We start from the raw sequence: 22702 nt of genomic DNA, 5'->3' as shown, positions 1-22702 counted from the left end.
ACCCTTCCAGTTGTTTTTTACTTACTGGTCAAAGTGGATCTCTCCAACCTGGCTGCCCGGCTGCTGTTCCCCAGGGTCCTCGGCGTCCCGTTCGCCCTGTGCGGAGTGGGAACGCCCCGCTTTCCCCTGTGTTTCAGACGCGGGGGCTGCTGTTGCCGAGTTAGAAAAGGCAGGTGTTGGAGGAAGAACGCCCGACACTCAGAGGAGAGAGAGATTTTTGAAAAATTTTTAATTTTTCTTTTTCTGTGTTATATTTGCCTCTGATTTCTTTATTTTTTCCTTCCTACCTCACTTCTTGCCCTTTGTTCCTTTTTTCGAGTCTTTGCATCCTCCGGTGTCTTCATCACCTTCTCGGGGAGTGAGGGTGGGGCCAGGAAGTGTGGCTGCGTGTCTTTATTAGGTGACTCATAAGCACTTGTTTCTTCAAAATCAAGTGGTACTACCTTGTCCTTGGCCACATGTCTACTCCCTCCTTCAAGGGCTTATAAAAGTAATTTCCTTGGCTTTATCCTTAGTTTGCCCTAAGCAAATTATACATGGAGCTCAAGACTTCTCCGAGCCACCCTGCCCCCCACATCCTAGTGTCTATCTTTCCCCAAAGCGCATCCTTGTTTCTTTATTGAAATAAGGCAATTGTGGTGGTGGTGTTGTTTCCAGGCAGGATGTAGGGTTTGTTAAATCATAATGGGACAGCATTGAACCAAGCAATTAAATGAGTTTATTACTATATTTTGGATCTATTTCACTACCTGATTGGGAATGAAAGCAACAGAATAAGTTCATCCTTTGGGTGGGCAGTTTTTCTCTTAGTTGTGGCAAACCTGTTCAGCAGAAAAACATGGAAGTAAGCAGCTCTGAAGTTTTGCAATAAAGCAAAGAAGGCATGCAACCAGTAAAATACATCTAACTGTGGGGAGGAGAAACTTTAGAACAAGGAATAAGAAAGTATAAGGATGGAAGTGAAGGAACAACTAAGTAAATGTCTTGGCAAGGGGATTCAGTGGAAGTTTTTTGCTGAATATGGTATGGCCCTTATCAATATGTGATGGTCACTGGAACTTTGAGTGGTACTCGGTTTAAAGTTTCTTGTTTCCTCCTTTTTATTCACCTGACAAATAGGGAGAAATGACCATTTGGTGGGCAGGGAGATCCTTGTACATCAGAAGCGCTCCATAAATATCTGTGCTTAGTTGGCCCAAGATAAGGAACTGATATTTGATAAATCCCCATTTATCCATGCTAAATCCCCAAATAACAAAGTGTTTGCAATGCCAGACTTCTAAGTGCTGTCTAAGGTGATTCATCATTCAAGTTGGCACCTTCTCAATGTTCAGCTTGTCTTTTTGGCTCCTGTGTTGATTTGGCAAAAGGATACAGTCCTTACTGTTTACCTTTCCCTTCCTAGGCTGATACTTCTGGTTAGAGAATCAACTCACTGAGGAAACTATGTAGCCACATCGCTGGCCTTTTCCATTTAATAGGATACATTTTAGTCTCTTCGTTGCCTTCTTGTTTCATGGGCTGCAGATTAGCATCTGATTGGATAGAGAGAATGAGGTAAACGTATCCAGCTTTCAGACCTAGTTGAGCTCCAGACTTTCACAGAAGAGGGAGTTTTTCAGCCAAAGATTGGGATGTGGTTAAAAATCACCGAATTTGCTGTGATCTAGCTGTGTCCCACCAGGAAGGCGGGGTGGGGCGGAGGAGAACTCTGGTACCTGGTGAATTTTGGATTTTGTCACCAGTGAGATGGTTTCTTCCCTGGAGATACTGATTGTTTTTAAGTTACTGCATTATGGGCTAGCCTCGTGTGGTCTTCAGGAGGGTCCACAGTAACCTGTGTTCCTCCCGACGGTACTTTCAGTGCCCTTGTCTGCCCTTCCCGGCCAGCACGTGGTCTTGTTAGGTTTTGGTCTTCGCCGATCAGTAACGTAGGACAAAGTGGTGTCCCGTTCACGTTTTCCTTCAGCCTTTGCCGTTCACTAAGCCAGATACTTTGGACGAGTTACTTAATTTTAATTCTCTAAGCTTCACGTTCTTGGTCTTGAGTATAGGGATGATGGCAGTGCCTTCCAAGCAGAGTCGCTGCAAGGATTGAGTAAGATGCTGCCTGTAGGTGACGGGTAAGGTGTCTGGCACACAGTAAACACTAAGTAAATCTTGGCCAAATTGTTTTTTCTCGCAGTGAATCGGAAATCCTCCACCACGAGAAGCAGTACGAGCCATTCTACTCATCCTTCGTCGCACTCTCCACACACTATATCACCACGGTTTGCGGCCTCAGTGAGTGTTCCATCCCCGCTGCTCTCTTCTGAGGGCTGGTGGGGGGGGGGTGAGGGGGAGGATGGGTGGGGGTGGGGGTTGTGCGTCTCCCTGCTCGGGCGTCTGAACAAGTCGGTGATGAAGTCTGTGCTTCCGCACTTCTGACCCATTCGCCCCAGAGTGGGGGCAATGGTCAGTGTGATAAGGCTCCGGAAGCTTTTCCCCTGGGCCAGCCAGGAGGGATTTAAAAACGACTTCATTCGGATGCCTGCTTCATGACCTACTACCCTTTACTTTCGTAATAGTCTTCTTTAACCCTTCTTTACCTTCTTAATCAGAAGTGTTTTATTGGTTTCACAAATGTGATTACTGGTGTGCTAATTTCTGGGGCGGTTGGGGGGATAGGCGGGCACCAGCCTGGGTTAAGCAGCCACAAACCAAGGCTCTATTTTTTATCTGGTTTTGGTGAGAAAGCGAGCTCTCCTTTTGTGTTCCCTGGTATGTGAGCATATCTCACCTTCAGTTCCCCATCTTTAAACTTTTTCTAGTCAGGGAGTCACCAAGCCCCTATTTTCCATTATCTGAATTTTTGCATTTTCACATTTTTTAAAATCCTAACTCATATAGTTCTAAAAAAAATTGTAATGATTTGTTTAGTTAGTTTCTAAGCAAGTGAAGGGAAAGGAAGCTGCAGGATTGCTGAGCAATCTCTGTGTCCAGTGCTGTGTATTATAGGCCCCGGGCACTGGGGAGAGAATCACTTTTAGCTTGAAGAAACTGAGTGTAGGAAGCTGCTTGCAATAGAATCTATGGGGGAAAGAAGTCGCATGCGCTAGTGGGTAAGGGCGTGACCTCTGGCTCCAGATGTCCTGCATCTGCCTCTGGCTGTGTCACGTGGGCAGACCATTTAACCTCTCTATGGTCATCTGTTTTAAGAAGGAGGGAGAGCAGGTAACAAAAATACCAACATCATAGGATTGGTTTAAGGACTGAGTTAATATATTGGAAGTTCTTGGTACATAGGGTTATGTGTATCTCATTATAATTATCTTAGTTTGTAGCAAATGTAAGGTAAACTGATTTGTAAGCATTTGATGATTATCAGTTACCAGAAGCCTTTGGGTTGCTGGTTCTGAATAATTGTTGCCACGGAAATATTGGAAATGTTGGACATACGGAGTGTGTATCCAAAGCGTCAGTACGTGTTTCGTTTGATACATCAGCGGTGAGGGTTAGTGCGTTACAGATGTTCGAGGCTAAGTACAACTTGTTACTTTCTCAGTTCCGCGGAACCAGCTTCAGTCGGTGGCGGCAGCCTGCAAAGTCTTGATTGAGTTTTCGCTCCTACGCCTGGAGAATCCGGATGAGGCTTGTGCCGTGTCCCAGGTGAGAGTGACGGGCCCGTTTCCGAGCCTTACTCTGAGGCAGGGCTGTGCAGTGATGGAGAAGGGCTGTCGCAGTGCAGGGGCTGGTAGACAGGGTTCTGTGATAGGCCAGATGGGGAATGACTTGCTGGCTGTCCAGCCAGTCTCTGCCTTTGTGGCTCTGCCACTGTGCTATGGCAGCAGCCACGGGCAGCGCACAAGTGAGAGCGCATAGCTGTGGTCCGGTGAACTTGATTCTCGAAAATAGGCGGTGGGCCGAGTGGGGGCTGTGGTGTTCTAGTCTCCGGTGTAGAGGGCTGTAGAGGCTTTTACCAGGATCCCAGCTACCCGCGCACAAGGCCAGGCAGGTGACACTGAGTGAAGCGTGCCAGCCGAGACGGGGCACAACCCGGCTCTAAAGGGCCAGTCACTGTGGAGGCCCAGGGGCTCATCACTGTAACTCGTGACGACTGAGAGAGAAGACATCCGGGTTTGCATGCTATACTCCCCGGGTTTGAAAAAGTTAGCATTGACTTCAAATTAAAAACCAGCAGCACGTGAGAAGAGTAAGACGATGTGCAGACCAGTGTGGTCCGGGGCCCGCCAGCTTGTGAGTTCTGCCTCAGCGTTGTTTCCCGAGATTGCCGGCCTTGGTGGGAACCTGCATGTGGCCCGGTGCCAGTTAGACGTCTCTAAAGAGTCGGATCTTCTAAAAGACTTACTTGCATATCTTGTCTTTTCAGAAACACTTGATCCTCCTCATCAAGGGCCTGTGCACTGGCTGTAGCCGACTAGACAGAACTGAAATTATCACGTTTACAGCGATGATGAAATCGGCCAAGCTGCCCCAAACAGTGAAGACACTCTCAGATGGTGAGTGTTCCTTTGCCCGGCCTGGTCGCCGGGCCACCGCCCTGGCCCGCGCCTCCTGGTTTGCTCTCTGGCGGCGCTGTCCTCATCCCGTCTGCTTTCACGTCTCACAGTGGAAGACCAGAAGGAGCTGGCCTCGCCAGTGAGCCCGGAGCTGAGGCAGAAGGAGGTCCAGATGAATTTTTTGAACCAGCTGACGTCAGTTTTCAACCCCAGAACTATAGCATCGCCGTCCATGGGCCCTCAGACTCCGGTGAGTTACTTTGGCCGAAGTCCTTGTTAAGGAGATAACTCTAGAAAAAATAACAAATGCACTTTATAGTTGTGATATAGAATGATGTACGTGCCTATGGTAGAAAAAAATGGAAGAATACAAACAAAAAAAAATTAAAACTCACTTTGGCTCCTTCTGTCTAATTATTACTGTTTTGGTGACTGTTTTCTAACATTTCTCAATGTAAGTAAACATGTAAAGAGCATGTTGTCTGTAAAAGGCATCACTCTCTAGTAGTGGTAGGATATATTCATATTTAAAGCTATATACGTCTCCCCTCCTTTGGGAAAACTAACCTGCACTGTCCCAGCCTCAGAGAGGAGTCTCCCCTCATCACCGGAGGGGTCTGAAGAGGGTCCACGGAGTTGCTGCTTTGTGCAGTCGGTTCGGTTCCGGACCCCAGGGCAGCGGCAGCAGGCGATGGTGTCTTCTTGATGGGCCTTTCGTATGCCTCGTTTTCTGCAGGTGGAAGGAGAGAGCGACGAGCAGTCATCCACAGACCAAACCTCTGCGGTCAAAACCAAGAATGTGTTCATAGCTCAGAACGTAGCCAGTCTTCAAGAGCTTGGTAAGACGCTTAATTGTCGGCAGAAAGCTGGTTCCTCTGCTTTCAGAAATTCCTTAAGTGGAAAAGAATCAGACAGACAGAAGCTCATTGGTAAGGTCAAGCTGTTTCATTAATTCAGGTGGCTCAGAGAAGCTGCTGCGCGTGTGTTTGAACCTGCCATATTTCCTGCGCTACATCAATCGGTTTCAAGACGCCGTGTTGGCCAATTCCTTCTTCATCATGCCCGCGACCGTAGCAGACGCCACTGCTGTTCGTAATGGGTAAGGTGCTCCGGGGGACGCACACGTGACACTCTAGTGCCTCCCGCACAGAGAGAAGGTGGTTATGTTTGTGGCGTGCCCGCTTCCAGATTACGGCAGCCAGTGATTCCCAGGGATGCTTTTGTCACCCTCTCTCTCACGTTCCAGTTTCCATTCACTGGTGATCGACGTGACCATGGCATTGGATACCCTTTCTCTGCCCGTGCTGGAACCCCTCAATCCTTCTCGTCTGCAAGACGTGACAGTGCTCAGCCTAAGCTGCCTGTACGCAGGTGAGGAGTGACGATGTCCGAGCTCGTTTTCTCAGTCAGCGCGGGTATGCTTTCCAGAAACCGTGAGGTTCTTCTGGGGCGTTTGCCTTTACTTACTCCCTTCCCCCGAGGACCGTCTGATGCCTTTTCCAGGTGAAAAGAGGTCTCAGTAGGAATCTTGTAAGTTGCCCTATTGTTGTTTAATAGCTGGCGTTGTGTTACGAGCATATTTAGTTCCATAGTGTGTGCAGATAGTAAGTGTCTGCTGTATGAAAGCAAAATGCCAAGTGCTATTGGGATATCGAGGTGAATGATACGTCACCGCTGCCCTCAAGGAGCCTGCACCTGAGCAGATGGACCACGTAGGATACTATAAATCAGGAGGTGCCAAAGGCAACAAGATGAGGATAGCGCGCTAGGGGCACACAGAGAAGGAGCGACTGAGCCTTGCTGTGGGGGCGGGTTTGAGGGAGGCTTTGTGGAACAGGTGGTGTCTGTTTATATCGATACACACGACACGTGTTCTTCATGCTTCCACAAAACCCCCTTTCTTTCTCTTGAATGTGCTTCCGTGGAAGTGGGGCCAACAGCTGGTGTTCATTCTTTTTAAAGTTGTTGTTACCATGACTTTTTAACCCCTGGTTCTAAATATCCTAGTTCGGGATGTCTTGGAAGGTGTAGCAATTTCTGATGTCTACTTGGTTCTGTAAGTGAGGATTTGAAGAGCCTTGGGAACCAGACCTTGGTTGCACCAAGAAATTACTGAAGTTAATCATCTTCCTACATTCTTTGAACAGCTTATTTTGAACATCTCTGTTCAAATAGGAATGTAAAGGTAAAGGCACTGTCCACCAGGGAAGGCAGTAGTCACGGAGGAACTGAGTTCTCTGATGTGTCTTATAGGGCAGGAAGGATTTTAGCTGGGCTAACTCTAGCCAGAGGCAAAAGCAGGGCCACAAGTATTCTAGGGTTTGGGGAACATACTGGTGTGTGTGTGTGTGTGTGTGTGTGTGTGTGTGTAAGTATTAGTGAGTGTTACAACTGCTAAGAAAGGAGGCCGCGGTCACAGAAGGCCTAGAAGTGCATTCTGAGTCCCTGGGACCACCCCCTGTGGACAGCAGAGACCGCTCAAGATGTCGAGGGGCGGTGTGACCTGAGCCGCGCTTCAGGGAGAGCGTCCACGCAGTCGCATGCAGGGTGTTCGGTGTGGGGCGGTGCCGGCGGCGCGGACACACTAACGGGGAGGGGCGCACGCGTGGCCTGCGCCGGAGCAGCAGCAGTGCGAGTGGGGGGCTCGGGGCGCAGGGGACCGTGTGCTCTCTGCACGCCCGTTTCCGGTGTTCACTTCTGAGGCCTCTGCCTGTGATCTTGGCGTTTTTAAGTTGGCTTGGGGGTTCAGTAATTTCAGTTTTCTGGGGATTTTTCTTTTTTAAGTAACATCTTTATTCTGTAAGGTTTTATCTATTTCTAGAGAGGGGCTAAGGGAGGGAGAAGGAGAGGGAGAGAAACACTGATGTGAGAGAGAGACACATCGATCGGTTGCCCCCTGTTTGCGCCCCAATGGGGGACTGACCCGCAGCCCAGGCTGTGCCCTGACCAGGAGTGGAGCTGGTGACCTTTTGTTTTTCAGGACGACACCCACCTGGCTGAGCCCCATTGGTCAGGACATCAGTTTTCAGGGAATTCCTTCGATATCACATGGGTCTCAGTGTGTCCAGTCTGTAAGGATTAAAGAGTCTTTAAAAATTCTTAGCTGGGTTAAAGATCCCAGATTTGGTTCGTTGTTGAAATGTGATCACTTGGGATTATATTTAAAGAAAGGGATTACATTTATGTCCTTGATGTCTTCAAGAAAAACTAAATGTGGGATTTTCCCCATAATCTTAAAAAATTATTTAAAAAGTATTTAAAAATTAATAGATTTTATTTTTAAAGCAGTTTTAGGTTTAAAGAAAAATTGAGCAGATTTTACAGAGTTGCCATACATTCCCCTTTCCCCATACACAGTTTCCATTATTAACATAGCGCATTGCTCTGAGACATTTGTTGTAATTGGTGAACCGATATTGACAGGTCACTGTTAACTGAAGTGTAGATTAGGGTTCCCTCTGTGTGGTAGTTATGTGTGTTTTGACAGATGCTTAATGTTATGTAGCCTTTATCATTGTCTCATGCAGAATAGCTTCACTACCCTCAAAACCCCTCACGTTCAGCTAGTAATGCCTCTGTCCTCTCCCATCCCCAGTCTCTAGTAACCACTGGTGTTTCTGCTGTCTCCATAGTTACCTTTTCCAAAATGCCATGTAGTTAGAATCAACTGTATAGTATGTAATCTTTTGAAACTGGCCCTTTTTTTTTTTTTTTGCTTAGAATATGCATTTATGTTTCCTCTGTGTCTTTGTGGCTTGATAGCTCATCTCTTTTATTGTTTTTTATTTGTAAATGAATCACAGTTTATCCCTTCAACTTTTGAAGGACATTTTGATTGCTTCTATTTCTTGGCAGTTAACAAATACAGCTACAGTAAATATTTGTGGGCAGGTTTTTACGTGGACAGAAGTTTTGAGCTCCTTTAGGTAAATACCTCGGAGTATGATTGCTGGATCATATGGTGAGACTATGTTTAGTGTTGTCCGTATGGAATTTACTTTCAGCAACAATAAATTCACTGAATAGCTTGTGAGTGGGTTGTGTTTTTCCTTCAGGTTTGGTGGATTCTTGGAACCATAGCATGACTGGAGTTTGTGCGTCTTTTTTTCAGGTGTGAGTGTGGCGACCTGTATGGCCATCCTTCACGTGGGCAGTGCTCAGCAAGTGCGGACAGGGTCTGCGAGCTCCAAAGAAGATGACTATGAGAGTGACGCAGCTACGATTGTCCAGAAATGTGTAAGCCAAACCTCCGGGCCTACGGGTGCCCTGGTGGTTCAAACGAGGGAATGTGGGCAGTTACACTTTCCTCCATGACAGGGGAAGGCACATGGGGTGCTCCCCACGCCCCTCCCCCGGGGTAGTAGGTGTAAGAGGTAGGCATTCAGTGTGCGTGTCTGGCAGGTCGCACAGCAGAAAGCATGCAGTGTTATGGTGGCAATGACCTTGTGAAAGATGAGTCACTCAGTCAGCATGCATGTCTGAGGGCTTGTCACGTGTCAGTATACTTACAGTAGAGACATACGATAGTTTCAGGTACTGGTAAGTGTATAGGATCAATAACTGATAGAAAGCCATCTGGGGGTGTTGCTTTAGATTGGGTGGAGGGAACATCTCTGGGGTGCCATGTGAGCTGAGCTAGAAGGGGGAGCCAGTGCCATATGAAGGGAAGTGTGACGATTGTGTCATTGGAAAGTGACTTGAAGGTACTTTGGTCTTGAAGCTAAATTAATTTAGGTAGGATTTAGCATTTATAATGAAATGTGCCTGCTTGCTCAGATTTCTCTGTATGTTTGCTATTGGACAGCTTGAGATCTATGATATGATCGGACAAGCGATCTGCAGTTCTCGCCGGGCTGGTGGTGAGGTAAGAGGCATGTCTCTGCCGCGTGCCAGTCTTGTGGCCTTAGGATGTGTTCTTCTCTTGTAACCTGTACAAGGTCTGCGCTCGTATTTTTCTTTTGTGCCTTTTTTCAGTGACAGTTGACATTCGGTGATATTAATTTCAAGTGTCTCTTGTGCCTTTTTCAACAGCGCTATCAGAACTTCCAGTTGCTGGGTGCCTGGTGCTTGTTAAACAGCCTGTTCCTCATATTGAACCTCAGTCCCACTGCCTTGGCTGATAAGGGGAAAGAGAAAGACCCCCTGGCCGCACTCCGAGTCAGAGACATCCTTTCTCGTACCAAAGAGGGCGTGGGCTCTCCTAAACTGGGGCCTGGCAAAGGGTACGTGTCTCTCTGCTTGCCCCTCTGCCTTGTTCTCCTCCCGCCCTCTTCTGTCGATGGGGGCTGGCTTCGCTCTTCTCATCCCCGCATCGGTGGAAAAGTGTCCCTCTGTACCCAGTTGAATTTAACAGCCCGATGATGACCACAGGCTACTGGCTCCACATCAAAGCTGTGGGACTTTGGATGAAACACTCATTTTTTTCAGTCTTGTTTCCTCATATGTAAGAATGAGAAAATTCCTGTGTAATACATATTTTAGGATTTGCATGAGGGTCACATCAGGAAGCAAAAGCTTTTGTGTAACAGGCTCAGTTGATTTGGAGGTGATTGCTCCATTTGTGTGTTTACCTATAAAGAAAGGGTTCTGAGCCCTGGCTGGTGTAGGTCAGTGATTGAGCGTGGGCCTGTGAAACAAAGGGTTGCCAGTTCGATTCCTAGTCAGGGCACATGCCTGGGTTGTGGGCCAGGTCTCCAGGGCCAGGTCTCCGGTGGGGGGCGGGGGGAGGTGTGCAAGGTGCAACCACATCTTGGTGTTTCTTTCCCTCTGTTTCTCCTTCCCTTCCCCTCTCTCTAAAAATAAATAAATAAAATCTAATTAAAGAAAATAAAGAGAGGGTTCTGTCAGGTCCTCCTGGCAGGTCCTCCTGAAACATTTGCTGCTGTTTTGATGAAACCTGGGCATGAAACGCTGCCTGCTGGGAAGGAGGTTAGAGATGTGACTTCTGTGCTGTTGGAGGGTGTGTGTCCTAAGGACAGGCGTTCTGGGTTTTACCTCCCTCCGTCCCAGCGACGCGGCAGGCCCTTGTTCCAGCGCCGAGGGTCTGGCACAGTCGGAGCCATGTGCTTGCCTTTCTGGAGTTTATTTTCCAACTGGAGCAATATGTCTGCTTGCTCAGATTTCCCTGTTTTTTATTGGATAGCTTGAAATCTATGATATGCTATGAGCAAATACACTAAGTTCACAATGGATTATGTGCGAGTGTTACAAAGAAAAATAAGCCAGAGCAAGGGGCTGCTATTTTAGTTCGAGTGGTCAGGGAAGACCTCTGAAGACAAGATGCAGAGAACGTACGTGAAGTGACAGAGTGAGCCTCGCAAATGTTTGGGGTAGAATTGTGCAGGGTTTGAGGTAGAAGTATAATTTGGCATTTCTGAGGCTCAACAAGTTCAGTATGGCTAGGACGGGGAAATTGAAGAGGGAGAGTGGTAGAAAATTAGGTCAGAGAGCCAGGGGCCAGATCACCTAGGGCCAAGTGTAATCTGTAGAGATTGGAGGGTTTGAACAGGGGGCGGTATGATCTGGTCGATCAGTGCTTCGAGAATGCAGCTTCTGTGTGGAGAATAGGCTGCAGGGTCGGTAGAGAAGAGGGGGGCAGAACGGTTAGGAAGCCAGTGCATCACTGCGAACGAGAGTGGCAGGGCTTGGAATGGGGTGGTGGTGGGAAAGGCAGAGAGAGGGCAACGTGGGGTGCGCTTCTGAAGGCATAGCAGACAGCATTTGCTGATGGCTTGGGTGTTGAGTGAAAAATATGACATCAACACTTCTTTGGAAGAAGTGAGAAACCTGGGTTGTGTAATTACTGAGCTAGGAAACACTAGCTCAGGAGTAGTGGGAGGCAGCAAGGGGCAGAACCAAAGAATTTAGTCTTGGCTGTGCTGAATTCGAGATGGATGTCAGACCTCGAGGTGAGGTGGTGAGTAGGCAGTAGGGTGTGTGAATGTAGAATTCAAGGAAGAAGTCAGTTCTGGATCTCATTCAGCAAGTTAGTCACTGAGTATCTTTTCTGCCCCAGGCTGTGTGTTAGTCTGGAATGCTTTGATGAACAAAATAGCAGACATTCCCAAGAGACAAAGTTGATGCCCATGCAGATATATGTCAAATTGTATCCAGAGTATATTGTATAATGGTGCCACTTGACCTTGGTCAGAAAAATCAAGGCAGGCTTCCCCGAGGAAGTGTTCTGAACTAGACACTGGGATGGTTGGCAGTACAGTCGTGCATAACGTTTTGGACGACAACAGACTGCATGTACAGTGGTGGTATGTAGACCATATAGCCTAGGTGTGCTGTAGTTGATGTCATATACATTTGTGTGAACGCGCTCGATGATGTCCATGCAACGACCGGACTGCACTTCTCAGGACATGTCCATCATTAAGCAGTGCGTGACAGCAAACTTCAGGCAAAGCAGGGAGGTGAGTTCGTGCCAGAGAGAACAGTGGTTTGTGATACTGGGAGTTTATCCTTGGTGTTGGCCTTGTAACGAGAAATGGGAGAATGCCAGAAAGTACTTCTATTCCTAGAAGTAGCAGTTACATAAAAAAATGGTGATTGTTTCTTGAGATTTAAAATGAGCACATGTGCAAATGTATAAGCTACAGACCATGAGAAAGGGAAAAAAAAAGTCACCTAAATTAGTAAACATTCTATCAGACATTTTCCTGTGCACATATATAAAATATATTTGCAAAAATAGGATCACTTATAAAATATAGTTGACACCTTTTCAGGGAACAAACTATTGTAAGTTTTAAATGGCTGACAGCATTCCACTATATAAACATACCATAGTTAACTAATTACCTTCTTAAACACTTATTTAGGTTGTCCCAAGTTTCTTATTTTGATTAACTATGTTTTTTAAACATCTAAAACACTAATCTTTGTGAAGTTGTTTAATTACCCCCTTGGGGTAAAATCCTAGAAGTATAGTCGTTAGGACAAAGGGTACACTTATTTAAAAATTTGAGCCCTGGCTGGTGTGGCTCAGTGGATTAAGTGCCGGCCTATGAACCAAAGGGTCGCCAGTTCAATTCCCCGTCAGGGCACGTGCCTGGGTTGTGGGCCAGGTCCCCATTAAGAGGCGCAAGAGGCAACTATACATTGATGTTTTCCTCTGTCTCCCTCCTTTCCCCTCTTTCTGGAAATAAATAAATAAAATCTTTGAAAATAAAAATAAATAATTGAAGCGCTTTGCCAAGCTGCTCGTTTGCCTCCCGCGCCAGCTGTGTGGGCGTGTGCCCATGTCCCCAGGTTCTCCTCGACGGCGGGTGTCGTCAGCTTCAGGTTTGCTGACCTTGGAGGTGAAAGATGTTCTTGTACTGCTCTGATTTGTATGCGTCTTCGGTTACTGGTGTGATGGTGGTCCTCGTCACACGGTTACTGTGCACTTTCGTTTCTCTGTGAACTGCCTGTGCCCTTTGCCCCGCTTTTCTCTTTGGTGTTTGTCCTTTTTTCTTACTGCTCTACATGAGCTCAGCGCATGTTAGATATACTGAATCTTTGTCGCGTGATCATCTGGACAGAAAGAAAAGGTTTTATAGAAGTGGATAATTTTTAACTTTTTCTTCTCAAAAGAATGACTTTTAGAAAGCTCCAGATACCATTTGAATGTCAGCGTCTTCACACGACCCAGCTGCTTTGAACTGACAGTGTCCATTTAAAGTCCATGCATTTTGACGTTTCTGTGGCCCTGGGGTTCCGGACTTACAGCCGGCGGGTCCTCGGGCAGCCCGTTGGGCTTCAGGGAGACTGTGCGCTCCTGAAATTACGTGCAGATTCTGTACTTTTCTCCCTGGGGGCAGTTCCGTAGATTCTGAACCGGGTCTGGGATCCCCCCCCCGCCCCAAAATGGCAAGATGCTTTAAGGTTGCACTTCCTTGTGAGTTGTCTAAAGGTTGGTTCTTTCCCTGTCTATGTGTAGGCACCAGGGCTTTGGGGTGCTCTCGGTCATACTGGCAAACCACGCTGTCAAGCTGTTAACATCGCTCTTCCAAGACCTGCAGGTGGAGGCCCTGCACAAGGTGAGGGGTGGCGTGTGGCGTTCAGGGGCCGGCAGAGTGGTGGCTGGCCCGCTCCGGGTGAGCTGGCTGGAGCAGCCAGCTCAGGTGGCTATTTCCTGGTGACTCATAACACGGATTCTCTCTTGATGTTTACCTTCAGGGCTGGGAGACAGATGGTCCCCCTGCGGCCCTGAGCATTATGGCCCAGAGCACCTCCATACAGAGGATCCAACGGCTGATTGACTCTGTCCCGCTGACGAACTTGTTGCTGACATTGCTCTCAACTTCCTATAGGAAGGTGGGTGGGGTCATGCCCTGGGTAATTGGGAAGATCTTGTATAAGAGAAACTTCCCAAAATGAGTAAGACTGACTGAAAACTGTGACCTTTATAATGCCAGATTTGTGGTGATCATTTTAGAGATGCAAAGAATTCTTAAATGATTCCAAACATTGGGGTCTGCTGTTGGTCATTAGCAGTGGGATACATGTATGGTTGCTCGGTGCTTTGTGACAATTGGCGAGCTGAAGCAGAATCATACAGGACACTATGGAAATACTCCTTTTTCAATTCTTGTCCACACCTCTGGTTTTGGAGTGCTTTTGTAGGAGAAAACAATGAGAGTCCTAAAGGGAGCTAATAGGAGAGCTACTTCTTGGATTTAGAAAAACAAAATAAGATGGAGAAAACTTTCCAAGTGGTGAACGGGGTGAGGGAGGAAGGTTCCCGTCTGAGGTCGTCAGCCCCACCACCCTCACTGCTCCCTAGGCCTGCGTCCTGCAGCGGCAGAGGAAGGGCTCCATGAGCAGCGACGCCAGCGCCTCCACCGACTCCAACACCTACTACGAGGACGATTTCAGCAGCACGGAGGAGGACAGCAGCCAAGGTAGAGCCCTCCCTTTTCTGCCCCCCGCCGAGGAGCTGCCGAGTGCGGCAGGACGTTTCCCGGCGGCTCCCCTGGCTCCCTGTCCGTCCTGTCCTTTCGGCCGCCCAGCCTGGGTCTTGATTTCATTTATGTGTGCTAAAGGTGACCTGTTATTTAAGAGCAAGCTGCGCTGTGGAAGACTGAATGAAAGAAACTGCTATCAGCAGAGCCCAGGTTGCTTTTCATTCCTTGTCCTCCAAAATCAAATACATCTCAGTCCATAGTTCTTTTTCTAATGATTTTATCTGTTTACTTTTAGAGAGAGGGAAAAAGAAAGGGAGAGAAACATCAATGTGTGGTTGCCTCTTATGCACCCCCTGTTTGGGACCTGGCCCGCAATCCAGGCATGTGCCCTGATTGGGAATTGAACTAGCGGCCCTTTGCTTCCCAGTCCGGTACTCAGTCCACTGAGCCACACCAGCTAGAGCTCTTTTTGTGTTACCTCCTTTGGTGAACTCGGCTCTGCGCTTTCCCACTGAAATGGAAAGGGTGTGCGAGGCGTCAGGTCTGGCTGTTGTCGTGGGTGTGTGGCCTGGGGAAGCCGAGGGAGAGAGGAAGCTCCACACTCTGTTGTTGTGAACACCGGGGCGAGGCTGGCCTTCCCTCCTGCCTCAGTCTGGAGAGAGACCGAAAAAGATAAACATTTCAGATTCTTTATAGTCAGGTTTTTGGGAGCAATGTACAGTATTGTAAAAGGTACTGTTCTTATTTTAGGGTTTACAATTGATAGGCACGTAAAAAATTTGCTCTTGAAAATGTTTGGTTTGTTGCCAGTAAAATAGTGAGATTGTTTCTCTTCCTGTGTTGCACCCCTTTAAAAAATCAGTTTATAACAAAGAAAAAAATATCAGTTTTATTGAGGTCTAATTTATATAAAATAAAATGCTCCCATTTTATGTATACATTTAGATGTTTTAGAAATGTTTTAAATTTTCAGTTACAGTTGCCACACGATATTATATTAATGTCGGGTGTGAAACACAGATGAGCTTTGACAGATGTGTGCAGTTGTGTAACTGCCACCACAATCAGGATATCCTGTGTTCCTTCTTTTAAACGTGGATGTACTGACATTTTTAAAAAATGTGTTATGTCTGTTACTTTTCTCTTTCTCTGTCCAGATGATGACAGTGAGCCTATTTTGGGGCAGTGGTTCGAAGAGACCATCTCGCCCAGTAAAGAGAAAGTGGCCCCTCCGCCTCCTCCCCCGCCCCCTCCACTGGAGAGCTCCCCTAGAGTTAAAAGCCCCAGCAAGCAGGCCCCTGGAGAGAAGGGCAACATTTTGGCCAGCCGCAAAGACCCTGAGTTGGTAAGAGTGGGTTTCTGAGGCTTAGGGGAGGGAGAAATGGGGAGAATGGGTGTGAAAAGCAGATCGTTTGAATGAAACATTTTCTAGGTTGGATAACTGTAACACTTAAAGATACTTTTACTTAGGACCTTAATGTGTTGGTTATGTTTGATTAAGTAACATGTACTCTTGGTGTTTCTCTGATTGAGGGTTAGTATAACGTAGTCTTTGGAGTTAGAGGTGAGTTTCAGTCCTGCTTTTCTCACGCCCTGGCTTGGTGACGCTGGGCAAGAATCTGAACTGCCCCCAGCCTCAGTTCTGTCCTCTGTTGTGTGGAGGGCGGCACCTGCCTCTGAGTGCTGTGAGGAGCTGAAGAGCCCTTTGCATAAGTTTGGGGCTTGGTGAGTTCTTGCTAGCGATCTTTCCAGCTAGTGTGTACTGATGACGTGCTCTGTGGAAGCCCCTGTTCTGAAGCTGCGTCAGCAAACGTGTCAGATGCAGTCCTCGCTTTCATACAGCTTGACCTGGGCAAGGGTCTGGACATTATACATGGACACAGTAATTCAATTTAATTTTAATGAAGACGTAAAGAGCTGGGAATTTTATAATGACAGTACAGGCTTCAGAATTGAATGTATCGATGATGTCCAAGAGCTGGACAAATGCAGGACCTTAGAGGAGAAAGAAATGAGTCAGTCTGTGAGGACCTCCTCCATCATCACGCGGTATTTTGTGAAGTCTTGTGCTGAACTGGCATACCGTTTTGTGCAAATGGTGGAATTACAAGGGAAGGGCTATCATGATCAAACTTAGTCCTGCTTAGGTGACTTAAAATCTGATTTTTAAACTCACTGTATGTATTGCACGAGGCCTGTGGGCATATTTCACTTCCTGTTTGTATTCAGGATTTGCAGGGGCTCTGGACTTCTGGACCTGATATCAGCTCTTTTTGTTTGTTTTAGTTCTTAGGTCTGGCTTCCAACATTCTGAACTTCATCACCTCTTCCATGCTGAACTCTCGGAACAATTTTATCCGAAACTACCTGAGTGTCTCTCTCTCTGAACACCATATGGCTACCCTGGCCAGCATCATTAAGGAGGTGGACAAAGATGGACTCAAGGGTCAGTCGACAGGATGTTTTTTCTCACGGAGTTTGGCTGTAGGCAGGGTGGCGCCATACACTCAGTAGCCGCTGGAATGATTGGTTTTCCTGTGTGTCTCACAGGTTCATCAGATGAAGAGTTCGCTGCCGCGCTCTATCATTTCAACCACTCTCTGGTCACCTCTGACCTGCAGTCACCTAACCTGCAGGTTTGTACGCGCGACGTCCAGTGAGGCTAAGTGCTGTCTCCGTCAGCTCTCGGCGGGCTGCAGTTCTTGTTGCTAAGCAACACCGTTTGTCATGGGATCCCCACAGTGGAGGGAGTGCTGAGAGAATATTCCAGTATGACCTCTGCCTTCATTAGGATCATTTAAGGAAAAGAAAATGTCACTCAGCAAATTTAAAGAAAAGGAAAAACTACAAAAACAAACAACTCCCAATGACTATTCTAGTAGAAAAACACACAAAATAAACAAGTGGGCAATTTTAAAAAGAGAGAGAGAGAGATCTATATATGTGGATATATATGTATCTTTAATTATATCCAGGATGTGTGTATGTGGATGGATATGTATATACATATATCCCCCAAAAAGCATAGGGAATGTTTGTCATTAGTAATCTGAGAAATGCAAATTAAAAGACGTGTTTTAAAGGAGTCAAGTTACAGGACATAGTTGCTGTCGTATGCATTGCTGCTTGCAAGCCCGCCACAAGAAGGAAGTCTAGGGTCTTCTTTGTGGGCTTGTAAATCTTAATGATTTTCTCTCCCCACTGAAGTAGCTGATGTCTTGAATTCTAAATCTGAAATTTCTCATTTCATTTGTTTTATATGTATTTATTTTTGTGTTTATAGTTCTTCAATCTTAAAAATTATGTTGTCGTGTCTAGTTTTTATGGCAAATGACATCGTGCGCTGCGCAGCCCTTCCAGGCCTTTCCCACTCAGTGATGCTGAGACCGTGCTGCTGAGATCCGTCCATGTTTTGCATGTTTTTGTGGTTCTTGTTTGGCCTGCTGCCTGGTATCCCACTGTCCTCGGGACTGTCCTGGTGTCTTCGATCCCCTCTGCTCCGCCCACGGGCCTTTGGGTCGTGGAGGGTCGAATCGCAATTCCAGGTGTTGCCTCGATCTTCCTTGCGTGTCTCCCCTGTTCCCTTGGGACTGCGACTAGGAGTCGAGTTGACAGGTCGCGGAGTGTGTGACCTTAGGCAGATAGTGCCATATGGCTCTTCTGAGCAGCCGTGGCGAGTTGTGCCTCCACCAGCAGTGTGTCAGAGCCCGAGGAGTCACATTCCCTCCCAGCGTTTGCCAGCGTCGGGTTTTCGTGGTAACTTTCTTATGTCCAGAGTCGGGGCTTCTCCATCGTTGGCATAAGCATCCCTGGGGGGTTTGTTAAAGATGCTGGTTCTTAGTTACTGTGACACTCCCCTCCCCCAGCAGAATTTGGTAACCTCCAGTCATTTGCTTTACTGTTTTGAACATTTTTTGGTTACTCTTAAGATTCTTTCGGTGAATTCTCAGAATCAAGACACGATTGAAAGGCTTGTACTTGCCCTCAAAGGGACAAAATCCAGGACGCTATTTCAGGAGGTTGAAGTTGATTCTCATAACCCCAATCTATTCCAGAAAGTCTTAAAATTTTTCTTTTGTTGTTGAGAAAGTAAAAGCTGTTTATACTTACCTACTGTTACATGAAGGCATTTGCGGGGGGCAAGAAGGGGACATGAACCCAGAAGGAAAGTTGTGGATGTATGTGAGGGAAGAGAAGGAGATGCTTCAGTTAGCATGTGGCCGGCTGTCCTGCCAGTTCCCAGTCGCTGGCCCAGACCTGAGATCGTTTAGGGAACTTTCAAAGTTCATAGGCTAGATCTTTTCCTGCTTAAGCTCGTTCAGATCATGGGGAAGAAGTATTTCTTTCTGGAGAATAGTTAAGATTCCTCAAATACTGTTGTCCTCTTAGCCTTGTAAAGATAATTACAGACCTTGTGTGGACATGCAACCTGGTTGCCCGTAGCTGCTGACTTCATGCAGAGGGAATCCTCACACCTCCCTTTTCGTGCCTGTCTTCAAACATGGGACTTGGGAATTCTTCCCCTGAATTTCGAAGCTGCGGTGGGGGAAGGTGCAGCGCAGCCAGTGTAATCAAGTGTCTGCTGCTGGGCGCCCTGCTGTGGACATTGTTTCTTTGGGGGACGCACAAAGCCGAGTTACCCTGGTGCCTGATGACTGATGTTGCAAGACGCACACAGTGTGCCCTCAGGGAGGTTACTGAGATGTGCCTCAGTCTGTGCAAGCAGACAGGGGTCAGTTGTGCCATAAAAGTTGTCTTCAGCTGTCTGGGAAATAAAGAACCATGGTTCTGAGTAAGATTAGTAGGCCTGTTCCCTGCTTAGAGAAGAAATTGAAATCTACTTCTTGGCGACTTTGAACGAATTGGGAAGAGGACATTTTGCTGAGTCTGTAGGAGAAGATGTGCTTGGTTGGCATGGCGCCTCTGGTTTCTCACGTGTCTAATAAAGCAGTCTGCTAAGGTGATTTAGGTCTCTTGAAGGCCAATGAGAAAGCAGGCTTTGTCTGGTTTTCCATTGGTGTTCTGCTCCATTGGCCTTTGGTGATTGGTTAGCTCAGTCTCTAGCCCTGCTTTTCAGAGAGGAGGTTGGGGATGGGGCTGAAAGTTCCAGTCCTCTAGTCACATGGTTCTTCTGGCAGCCACCCCCCATCCTGAAGCTGTCTGGGACCCGCCTATCTAGGGCCTCACCTCATCAGCATAAACTCGGGTATTGCTGAAAGGAGCTTATTATGATTAACAAAAGAAGCTTCTTTCACCCCTCTCACTAAGGAAATTACCCCGAGTTTTAGGCTCTTTGTGCTAGGAATGGAACTAAGACCAAATACATCTTTTATATGTCCCCACATCACAGGGGGTCTATTTAGTGGTGATCTAGGTTCATTCATTCGATAAGTATTCATTGAGCATTTTCTGTGTGTGGACACTGAAGGAATAACCCACTTGGACTCCTGTGGGGTCAGGAGAGAACGGGGAGGTCTGGTGTGGGTAGCGGACCTTTTGAGAGATCATGGGAAATTATTTGCATGGGATAAAGGACATAGGGAGGAGGAGCGTCAGGTGTTGCCGGGGTTTGACGGTTTGACGTCTCCGGTGGAGGCTGGCGGGACGCTGTGGTCTGTCCTGGCAACAGGGAGTCGGGAAGGAGAGCTGGCTGGGGGGCAGCAGGAGTGGTGCTCGGGGCTCAGTGGGCACACTCCCTCCCAGGTTTAGGTCAGCTCAGGGCTTGTGTTGACTCACGGGTTACTCCCTCACTCCATGTTCACTCGGAACGGTCCTTCGGGCTTTACATGAGCCACTATTTGCCATTTTCTCTCTGTTTTTAAACCCAAATGAGTGATACCAGCTTACCGACACGACTTGTTTTCAGTCGCGGTGGTAGGTCAGGCTCGAAGCCGTTGTGTAGCCTGGAAAGTGGCGGAGCTGAGTGTGAGGCTCCCCTTTAAGGAGGGAGTCGGCTGCAGGCCGTGAGCAGAGGCGCTTTCTGTGTGACTGGATCGCTGCCTCTGCCGGTGTGTTGCCTTTCGCTCAAGTGAGAACACAGTTTGTGTGTGTACACAAGAATTGTACATTGTAGGTTATCAGTGTTTTTAGTTTAAATAGTCACCATTGCTATTAAAAAAATGATCTTAAGTACGATGACATTTTGAGGTGCCAGTAGGATGAAAACATCCAGAAAGTAGTTGGAAATGTGAGTCCGAAATTTGGGAGTTACAAAATCAAGGTTGACCGTAGCTCTGGGACTTACTGAGGCTGTAGCTGGAGGGGTGAGAGACAGGTGGGGCAGAAAGATGGGAAGGGAGGAGGGCAGAGGCCCAAACCGCAGGAATGCCCGTGTGGAAGATGGGCCGACGGAGGGAAAACCAGGTTCCTGAGGAATGTTAGCTCATCTCTCACGGCTCCGAGGCCTAAGATCTATGCTTTTATTTTTTACCTGTTTTCTTCTGGCCCCTATCCATATAGTTTGCATCATTTTATAGTTATAATCAGAGCATTGATACATCTTTTGTTGTCTGCTTTTTCAGATTTTATATATATAATGTTTTTTACATTTACCTTGGTCTTTGTAATGGCCACCATTATGGCTGCATGTCACTTGAACATTCAGATTTTTTCTCTAATTTTTTTATTACAGTAGTGCTACAGTATTTATTTTTTATATAGCCAAGGCATATTTATTTTTTGAAAGGTTTCCTTGAGTCAGGGATGGAAAAGTCATTTATGGCTGTGCTGAGCACAGTGATTAAGAACTTAGGTTTTAGAGGTAAACCTGGCTTTAGTACTTGGGAATCGTGTGGCTTTAGTCATGTTCTCAAACCACGTGGAGCCATTTCCCTCTTCGGTGAAATGCAGCCCACGCCCAGCCCACATTACTGTTCTGAGCGCTCGTGCGACAGTGTACGCACAGCGCTTAGGCTTGTGGTGACTGTCCACACGGGCAAACCACTTGTGACATGAGTGATTATTATTCCCAAGGAATGAGGTCCTCTAGGATATTTTATAAGCACATAATTTAACTGGCAGACAGAAATTTATCCTGTGTCCTGAGGTCCCCACGATTTGTGTTTTCTGAAGCCAAGTGAGAGAGAGCAGGCTTTTGCCTGGCTTGCCACTGGCTTCCCGCGCAGCGGGCGTGTGTGGGAGAAGATAAGCTGCAGCCCGGACTGCTGGGCTGGGAGCAGAGCCCGTCCGAAGGGCAGGCCGCAGCCGGGGCAGACAGCCCGCCTGCCTGGGCGCCGCGGCAGCTTGCAGGCCGGAGCTCTCGGCCGGTGCTGCTAATGTAAGTGGTCGGACCGGGAAGTCATTGGATCTGCCTCTGCTGAGTGGCGTTTGTGGTATGTAATGATCATGAAGGAGGAGACGTTAGCTACCACAGCTCAGGATCTTTGGAAAGCACACTTTCTGTGCTCTGCCCGTTGAGAACATTGCCCTGTCTGTGTGGTCTCAGTGCATTTCTTCTGTTTCAGGACTCGCTTCTGACGCTGGTTAGTGACAGCGGTTTGTTTATTTACGAAATAAACCTCATCTCCTTTATTGAAATACCCCTGCCAGCATTAAAAAGCAACATTAGAGAGCATTACTAAGCCTCTGACCTCGTTCGCTGTCTCTCCCCTAACGGTCTCTCGTGTGTCTCTCATGCCAGAACACACTGCTGCAGCAGCTGGGAGTCGCCCCCTTCTCCGAGGGCCCCTGGCCCCTGTACGTCCACCCTCAAAGCCTCTCTGTGCTTTCACGCCTCCTGCTCATCTGGCAACACAAAGCCTGTGCTCAAGGTGACCCTGATGTCCCCGAGTGTCTTAAAGTTTGGGACAGGTAAGAAGCTGCCAAGAGAAGCCTTGTGGAGAAGGTTCCTTACTTGGTTTTATGTTTGACTTCTTTGTAGTTAAGCTGTGGCTCTGGGGTGGTACTCTGACGATTGTATTTAAAGTGGTGAGGGTGGAGACGTGGGTTTCTGGTGGTGTGGGGGGGGAATGTGCTGTCTGAAAGACAGAAAAGTACGTGGTGCGGAAACATCCACACAGGAGGGATTTGGTTGCAGTTATGAGATAGAACCTGGCTCGTGAACATAACGGCTTTTATCCTGACCCGGCTTTTTGAAGGGGAGGGGACAGGGAAGCCAACGCTGTCTCTGGTTATGTTGCTTTCAACATGAAACCACTTAGAGTGACTTGCAGTCTTTTTTGGACAACTTTTAAAGATTTTTTTTTACTTGGGGGAAGCTCAGGTTAATCATCTAAATCCTCTTGAGATGAAGACCTATATTTGTCATTTTTATTTACATGGTTTGGAGTCTTCAAAGCAATTCGATTTTCT

The 22702-nt window shown here is 47.3% G+C and overlaps 1 protein-coding gene across 5 annotated transcripts in view; it reads left to right on the top strand.

Moving 5' to 3' along the window:
- The window catches only part of UBR4 (ubiquitin protein ligase E3 component n-recognin 4), a 119069-nt gene that overhangs the window by 4535 nt on the left and 91832 nt on the right, over window positions 1–22702 (top strand). For all 5 annotated transcript variants that reach the window (XM_036025400.1, XM_036025398.1, XM_036025397.1 and 2 more), the window contains exons 2-18: window positions 2186–2283; window positions 3545–3648; window positions 4370–4499; window positions 4610–4749; window positions 5236–5338; window positions 5457–5598; window positions 5746–5870; window positions 8611–8735; window positions 9304–9363; window positions 9531–9721; window positions 13426–13525; window positions 13665–13802; window positions 14272–14389; window positions 15550–15737; window positions 16679–16838; window positions 16943–17028; window positions 22032–22201. In XM_036025400.1, coding sequence (XP_035881293.1) covers window positions 2186–2283; window positions 3545–3648; window positions 4370–4499; window positions 4610–4749; window positions 5236–5338; window positions 5457–5598; window positions 5746–5870; window positions 8611–8735; window positions 9304–9363; window positions 9531–9721; window positions 13426–13525; window positions 13665–13802; window positions 14272–14389; window positions 15550–15737; window positions 16679–16838; window positions 16943–17028; window positions 22032–22201 — 2178 coding nt within the window. The remainder of the gene's footprint in view (window positions 1–2185; window positions 2284–3544; window positions 3649–4369; window positions 4500–4609; window positions 4750–5235; window positions 5339–5456; window positions 5599–5745; window positions 5871–8610; window positions 8736–9303; window positions 9364–9530; window positions 9722–13425; window positions 13526–13664; window positions 13803–14271; window positions 14390–15549; window positions 15738–16678; window positions 16839–16942; window positions 17029–22031; window positions 22202–22702) is intronic.

Source organism: Phyllostomus discolor, chromosome 5 (genome assembly GCF_004126475.2).
Source record: "Phyllostomus discolor isolate MPI-MPIP mPhyDis1 chromosome 5, mPhyDis1.pri.v3, whole genome shotgun sequence".
NCBI classification, from domain to species: Eukaryota; Metazoa; Chordata; class Mammalia; order Chiroptera; family Phyllostomidae; genus Phyllostomus; species Phyllostomus discolor.
The sequence above is the reverse complement of the archived record's forward strand: the minus strand, read 5'-3'. Positions and strand labels throughout refer to the sequence as shown.